Genomic DNA, 8,229 nt, shown 5'->3' on the forward strand with positions numbered 1-8,229 from the left:
TGCAACATCAAACACAAAGCAAGAAATAACACAGGCCAGCGTCACTCCTGCCATGACAGCTATGGTCCCTCCACTACCAGACTATGCTATTGAAAAACAGAGTATTTTTTGTAAGAGCGTTAACTTTTTCTGATCTAGATATATAACTGAGTCCCTTAGGAAATCACTTGCTTTTCAGCATCTCAACACCATACATACCTCAATTTCTAAGACAACAAGAACCACCACATCAGACAGAGACTGCGCACAAAGATGCTAAACCTTTCCAAGGTACCAAGACTGATCCGCCTACTGAAGTCTCAATCTTCCCATTATAACCTTTTCCCCTCACAGCCTTGGAATAGGTTCCTGTATCTTTTCCTTTGTTTTTTTTTCCCCTTGGGATAGAATTAACCCCTTGCCCTAAAGTGGGCAACCAGTTGTATTTCACATGTATTAAATGCATATTCAGCCATGTCTGCTGGGGCCAGGGGCGGGGGGGGATCACTGGTAGAGGAAACAGCCTCTTTCTCTCCACATATCTCATCTGGCAGCAAGGAGTGGGAGAAACAGTAAAATCTTTTGCTAATACAGAGCTATCTTCATTGTTCTTATTGCAGCATACTCTTTCTGATGCTCAGGCAGGTAGAGAAGGAGGGCCTGCTGCAAATTTTGGCTCCTCCAGCTAGGAGCTGAGAAAAGAATTTGCCCTCTACCTTGCGATTAAAAGCAGACTCCAGGAATCTCTTTAATTATAATTATTGTGGGAGTGTGGTCAGGAAGATAATAAATCAGATTGCCATATCACAGGTGTACAAAGCAGGGGGAAGTGGGAGGAAAACAGGAGTTAGACTGCTGTAACAGAAATAAAAAATTCTCAGGGTATGGAAGGGAGGAGGGCAGGGAAGGTGAGATAACAGCCACAAGTTTATTTTCAACCAGAAAGAAAACAAAATATTTGGCTACAAATTCCTTACAATACACCTAGGATGCAAACATACAAATAAACAATTCCCCAACTAACCCTTAAATCCACTTTTCCAGAACTGCATTTTTACAATAAAATATTTTGTCTTTGGCAGGCTGCCTTGCTGGATTACATGGGGTGCTTATTTACACTGCAGTTACTTGTTAATGACATAATCAGAACAAACTGAGGAAAACTTCACATCTAATGAAACACAAACTCTTCCAAGTTTTCCTATGAGGATTTCTGTGCATAACACTAAACTGGAATTTGAAAGGCCTATGTTCAAATCCTGGTCCCAGACACATGCTTCCTGTAAGACCCTATGTGCATGTACACATCAACCATTTGTATTTGCTTATACAAAACAATTTTCGCAAGTAGAATTGAGCATTTCATTTAGCTGTGAATGCACACAAAGGACTATTTGCACTAAACGCATTATTTAGTATCATTTCCAAGATTAAGATTAAACTCTTCAAGTTTTTAGCCTGTCCATCCTCAGCCCCTCATGTACAAGGAAAGGGCATTCTAACTAACAGAATACACTACGTTCCTTTAATCATATCATGAGATACATGAATTTATATCTTAGACATCCAACTGTGCAAATTCACATGTGGAAAGTATTGATGTGTGTTACCAAAGATTTACATGGTAGAGAACAACCAAGTTACTTTGGTTTCACACTTCAGGGGCAGGGGGCGGGGTGGTGGTGGTGGAATCTAATTTGAGCTGCCAAATCACTATTTCTACGCAGATTCAGTGAATTTTTAAGGCAGGCAAATACAACAGGTTTAGTCCAATCCAAAAGGTGATTCTTATACATGAGCCATAACCTGGCAGGATCTGGAAATACAGTCACGAATCCGAGATCCTCTGTGCTAGAAAATGACTGAGTATATGCAGAAACCTACAATTTTAGCAGAAAACAAGTGGAAACTTGTAGATACTGAGTGATGAGGGAAACACAAGAAAACAATAAGCCAATGGTCATTGACATGACTGAGAACGTTTTAACAAATCACCTTTTAACTATTACCAGGGCTTTTTTCTCCCCACAGGCTTTGCAGAAAATAAACGCACTGAAGAAATAAGGATTCAAACTGCAGATGTCCTCAACATTATTTTCTGAATGACAAAACAACAGAACAACAGAAGTGTCAGAAAATTACGTGATTTTTATGATACTTTACCTCACAATTGATCATATTACCATATTGATTCAGAATTAACCCAATTCGGATACTGTTGCTTTTCTCAAGCAACCTAAAAAAACCTGACTTACTTAGCAAATACTACTTTTTTTAAAAAAAAAAAAGCTGCTGGAACAGACATCCCATACAAAACACTTCTAATCCCAACAACCTGTATTTACATTATGTTACTACATTATTAGTTCATACAGAATATTGAATATTCATATACTAATGCTGACTTAATGTTAAATTGGTTTATGGTTAAAATTCAGTATTTCACAACTTAAGGGGCACATAGCTACAATCTCTCTTTTCAAACCAATTTCTCTTTAAAGATAGCATCAGAAAATTGAGGTTCATACAAAGCACAAGACATACTATTACACAATCTGGACAAAGAAGAATTGACTTCTGGTGATTTAAGACAATCTAATTAATGGGGACTTTAAACTAGTATTCTGCTTAGATCTTACATAGGCAATTATAGGCCATGAAATAAGCTGCTATGACCTCTTGCAGAATGAAAGTACCAATGTTGCTTTACACTACAACATATGAAAAAGTTAATTGGTCATAAAACTCAGACAGCATTTTAAAAATGAACTGCAACATAAAATTACTGTAGTGCATGAAATCCCCAATCAGAACTTGTCTGTGCTGTGCATAGAGTCAAAGTCAGTCTCTGCCTCTCATATGAATAGATGCAATCTCAGCAACCAGACACAATAAATACAAGATGAAGGGAATGGCAAGCATAGCAGCAACACACAGAATTAATTCCAGAGGCTAGGAATCACACCATGAAAATTATTTCATTATTTTAACTTGTTAATTATTCATGCAGCAGAGATATGGGAAATGGCAGGAGAAAGCTAATAAAAGAGAGGAAGCAACTCAGAAACACTGATGGAGAGGATTAGAAAGGTATAAAAGAAAAGTTATGAAAAACAGCAGATGAGGAAAGAAAGGGGTTTAAGGTAAGGTTCCACGTTCAATAGCAGGGCCAGCCTAAGGCATTCCCTCTGTCTCCCCATCCCTTGTTACTCCTGCTCTAGCATTGTGGCGTACTGCTTCCTCCTTATTAACAGGCACAATCATTTGTGAAACTACTATGAATCAGCCAGGGCTGAAAAATAATCTGATCAAAAAGAAAAAAAAAAAAGTTGACACAACTAAGAGGAAAATGCAGGAGCAGAAATGAGCAGCTGCAAGGGAAAAATAGGTCACGCCAACACTTCTCCCAGCAAAGAGGTGCAACCGTGGGATTAAAGGCCAATGCCTACGTTCAGACCATAAAAATACACCTCTTAACTATGTCTTGTAACTTGTAATACTACATGCAGAGTGAAATGTGTTTGGATCATATCAGGTGACAAACTCTGAAAAGAGGAGTTACACAGTAAAAGGCAGCCGAAGCACTTGGTTAATGTTGGGGAATACATTTCTCGGAGGAAGTGTGTACCCTTCACTGAAGGATCCACCAGTGCAGTACACCTACAGCTACTCTTAGTGACTTTTTTCCCCCACTGCATCCTCTTTAAGTCAAATCCAGGATTCCATGTGCATGATCTGCAGTCTAGTGTTTGGGTGTATATACCATGGAGAGTCACAAAGCATGATGCTATATTGCTTAAATGCACGAAATAGAGATGCAATAAAGAGGGATCATGAACTAGACGATCAAATACCAGGTAGCAGTACATGGTACTACCTGGTACACAGTAATACTCAGTACTTCAGGTAGAGACTTAGTGCCTGCATTTCTGAGATTCAAATGGAGTCTTCTATTATTTGCTCCATTCCCTTTTCATGCAATTTCATCCTTAGGAGATATCTTCTTTTACCATCATCAATTTCAAACATTTAAGGGCAAAAAGGCCAAAACTAGATCTTTACTTCTACTCAGATTCTGCCACTAGATACCACTGATGCCATTTTTGGAGGCACTGAAGAGAGCGCAGAACGAGTTACAAGGCAAAAGGATAGAAATGAGTCAAAAATAGCAGGTTACGCAGTTTTCTTACTCATTTGTGGTATGTTTATGTCAATTCAACTTTTGGGGGGAGGTGAGGGGTGCAATGCAGGACATGTAATCTAAAAGTGCTCACAGCTACGTTTGTAAAGTGGTTTTCATTGTAAAACCTTATTCATTAAAAAAAAAAATCAGACTAAAAATTTTCACACGAAAGTAGTACAGTTTCAGAAACACTTTTTTACTATTAACAACACAAGTTAAAAACCAGATGAGGCAAAAAGTCTAAAATAGTCCTCTGAAAGCTCAGCTTTAAATTAAAAAACATAATTTTGTAACATTCGGAATGGACACCCTAAATGTATGATCCAAGGTACTACTTAACATCCACTTGATCTCACAGTGAACCTAAATTCAGTCTCACCAGTGTGAAACGTCCTAGTTGTTTCAACAGTTACCCATTCAAGTGCCCTTAAAAAACAGCTTTTAACACTAGCATTTTAAATTATTTCATGTTCAAAGACAATTATTAACTCAATTGTATAAACCCATACAATAGCAGCTTTTCACTTGACTGGACTTGAACAATAAATATCATAAATAGCCTCCAGGTAACAGATGTCACTTTTACTACTTTTGCTGTTAATACTTTGAAATTGAAGAAAAGACGACTACAGGAAAATTATTCATACATAAACAAAAACTGCAAAGAGAAGAGGAATAAGCTTTTCTCTATATTTACTGGGGATAGTAAAAGGTGTAAATCGCCACAAGGAAGATCTAAATTCAGTATTAGGAAAGAACTCTCTTATGACAAGAACAGTTAAGCACTATTAACAACAGTTAAGTTGCCTGGTGAGATTACGTAATTTCTATTATCTGAGGCTTTTATGGGTTTCAAAAGCCTAGTGGTACCATCCTTTCCTTTAAATCAGTTCTGACAAACTTCACTAAGCCTATTTTATTCAAAGAGATGGCAAGCAGCTACCCAGTTTCCTGCTTGTATTAGTTTTCTGCTGTTTTAGCGAACTGAATCAGCAAACACCTGACAAGCATCAGAGATGGCATAAAGGAAGTAATAATAATAATAATACATGCCCAATGTCAGGACTTTAACCTTCAGCAATAATGAGTTATGTCAGCTCACCGCATCTCATAAGACTGTATCTTAAAAAACAGATTAAGCAAACAGATTAGACAAACATCTACTAATAACACTGTAAGTACAATTTATCCTTCCTGGGGCTGAGAGGAGTAGACCAGAATTCTTGAGGTCATTTCCAGCAGCACTTTACTTAAGCTTTGAAAAAGTAACACAGAGCTCATTCTGAATCCATTTAATGAAACTTTAACAAAATATTATACTGAAATTTCACTTAATAAATTAAAAGAAATAAATACTTGCCTGCTTAGCATTCTCACAATTAAATGCTACATCTAATGTAGCATGCATTTGTCTCGCCTGCGTTTCCATGCAAAATACCTCCCCTGCTGAAAGGATAAGCCTAAAATGTCTTATGTCTAAAATATTTCACTTTTAATCTATAAGCGTGAATTCAATTTTCAAGACCTTACATTTTTTAAGAAGATCTGCCAAATGTGTATTTAACTGTACACCAGCCCATGATTGCAGGTCTGGTAGACATTCACATCCTATTATCTGTAGAAGACTTCAGGGAAAGGACGAAGAAAGCTAAAGAGAGCAATACATACAGCTGTACTCTAATCAGCTGGCCAACACTAGCAAAGATTTCCTCACTTACATATCCTAACACCCTTTTATTAATGCATAAGCTTATTTTGCTTGTTTACTCAAAAGAAATACTACTTGGTCAAGCGCACATACAGTTTTCACTTTTTTTTACAAGTTATTCAAGCACCTCTCCCTGTGACTCACTCTAATAGACCTGCAGTGTATTGGTCAGGAAACAAGGAATCCATTGAGAAGCTTGAAAGTTGGGGGAAAAAAAAAAAAATAGTTAAATGTCAGTACCATATTTAATTTGATAAGCTTGTATACACTTCATGCGTCACCTGCTCTGGAGACCACACAGAAAAGGAATAAATATGATATATCACCTTGACCATTTTGCCTATTCCTTTTCCCATGAGACCATGAATGCTTCAAACAAGAGAGACCCTTCTCTTATTTGCACAGGACAAAATGTGCTAAATTAGGTTGGACTTTCAAGAAGACTTATACATATGGAAAATTCACCATCACCAAGTGCAACTCAGATCAAGTGGTACAAATGGAAAACATCCTAACCCAGTTGCTACATGGAAAACTAATTTGTCATAAAAAACAATTTTTTATCAACTATTACATTCATACTCAGGGAAGGGAAGGTTGCCAACATATGTTCGTCTTCATTTGTTTACTAATAATTATTTCCATATGCATTCAAATTCCTGGTCATTAACACAGTATTTTGTTGATTCCTCTTTTCCAAACATACACGTGCCTAACGCTCACATACACACAGAGGTTCACTGCTACCAAACCAGGGACAAAGCCAAAAGAGACCGGTAGCTCTGTGTTTTCTATATATGCATATATGAAGCAGAGCAAGTAATGAAAAAGCAGAATAACTTAGTAAGATACCCCAAAAGTGTAAACAAGAAAAAATGACCATTACACATGTAAGGATCGAAGACAACATCTTCTGTAAGGACAGCATGCTCCAGAGCACTAAAACGGACCTTTCAATCTAGACATTATAGGAAATACCTAGAAGCCAAAACCATCTGACTTCCCACCGAAACACATGCTTTCCACCATAATTTCAAATTCTCTCCAGAGACTTCCGCCAGAATACAATTTTATCGCTCTTTGCTGGGAAACCATACTAACGCATATTCAGAAATTTAGGGCAGCGTTCACAAGAAAAAACCTCCCTTTTGTCCGGACAGTTATAATGACCATTTTTGTAGCATTTCCAACACGATCAGATGAAAGAAAATACAGTATAGATCATCGTGTGACTGATGTAATGTGGGCAGGGAACAATACCGTGGAAACGAAAAAGCCAAGGATCTTTGTCTCTTTCTAGCCAGATTGCCAAGTCTTAATAGTTGGAGGGAGAAATAGCTTAGCATCCCAAATAAAACACGGCACTGCATGTTCATCATTTCACTAAAGTCACTGCAGCTTTTGGCAACCCTATAGGAAACTCAGCCCCTTCAAAGAAAGCCCAAGCTAGAAAGCTAGAAAACAACCCTAGTTCAAAAACTGCAGAAGAAACAAATCGTTCAGTGGCTCTGGAAAGACACCCCAAGGAGTTCACCCCTCGCGTTGCGACCAATGCTGAAGAGATAACCTGGACAATAGCTAGCCACAAACCCACAGCACGCTGCATCTTCTCGCCACCGCCGCCGTACTCGGCGGCAGGCGGGGAAGGCGCGACCGGCGGCCCGGCCGGGGAGGGAGGGAGGGAGGGAGGGAGGCGGGGAGGCCGCTCGCCCCTGCCGCCGCAGCCCCCCGGGGCTCCCGGCCGGCACCAGCAGCAGGCCCCGGCGCACGTCGGGGGCTGGCCGGGGCCGCCCGCCCGGGCAGGGGACCGGCGGGACGCCGAGCCGGCGCAGACCCCGCCGCCGCCGCCGCGGAGAGGCGGGAAGCGGCGGGCCCGGTGCGGCTGCCTACCTGCGAGAGCTGCCGGGGGTTGGGGCAGCCGAAGAGCGCGGAGCTGGAGCTGAAGCTGATGGCCCCTCTGCGGCTGAGGACGTGCTGCGGCACCGGCCTGTCCAGCGGCAGCACCGGCAGCTGGTAACATACTTCCATTGAAGAAGCCTCCGTGAGCCGACCCCCCGCAGGGCAGCGGCCTCGCCCGCCGCCGCACCTGCCCGCGCAGGGCTCGCCGCAGCGGGGCGGCGGGGCGGGGGGGAAGCCCGCGGCGAAACCCCGCGGGGGCCCGGCGCCTCCTCACCGCCCCCGCACCCCCCGGGGGGTCGGGCAGGGCCGCGCCGGGCCCCGGGCCTTTGTCCGCCGCCGCCAAAGCCTGGCGGGAACCGCCGCCGGGAGCGAGGGGGAGGCGGCCAAGCGGGACGCCTCTGTCAGCGCCCGAGGCGGCGAGTCCCGGGCCCGGAGCCCGCGGCCGCCGCCGCCGCCGCTC

The 8,229-nt window shown here is 41.8% G+C and overlaps 1 protein-coding gene across 1 annotated transcript in view; it reads right to left on the reverse strand.

Moving 5' to 3' along the window:
• Positions 1 to 7,898, reverse strand: part of PDE7A (phosphodiesterase 7A) — a 76,494-nt gene extending 68,596 nt beyond the window's left edge. Inside the window, exon 1 of the mRNA XM_075705473.1 lies at positions 7,761 to 7,898. Coding sequence (XP_075561588.1) covers positions 7,761 to 7,898 — 138 coding nt within the window. The remainder of the gene's footprint in view (positions 1 to 7,760) is intronic.
• Positions 7,899 to 8,229: the final 331 nt, after the last annotated feature.

The sequence above is a fragment of the Pelecanus crispus genome, chromosome 2 (assembly GCF_030463565.1).
Source record: "Pelecanus crispus isolate bPelCri1 chromosome 2, bPelCri1.pri, whole genome shotgun sequence".
NCBI lineage: Eukaryota > Metazoa > Chordata > Aves > Pelecaniformes > Pelecanidae > Pelecanus > Pelecanus crispus.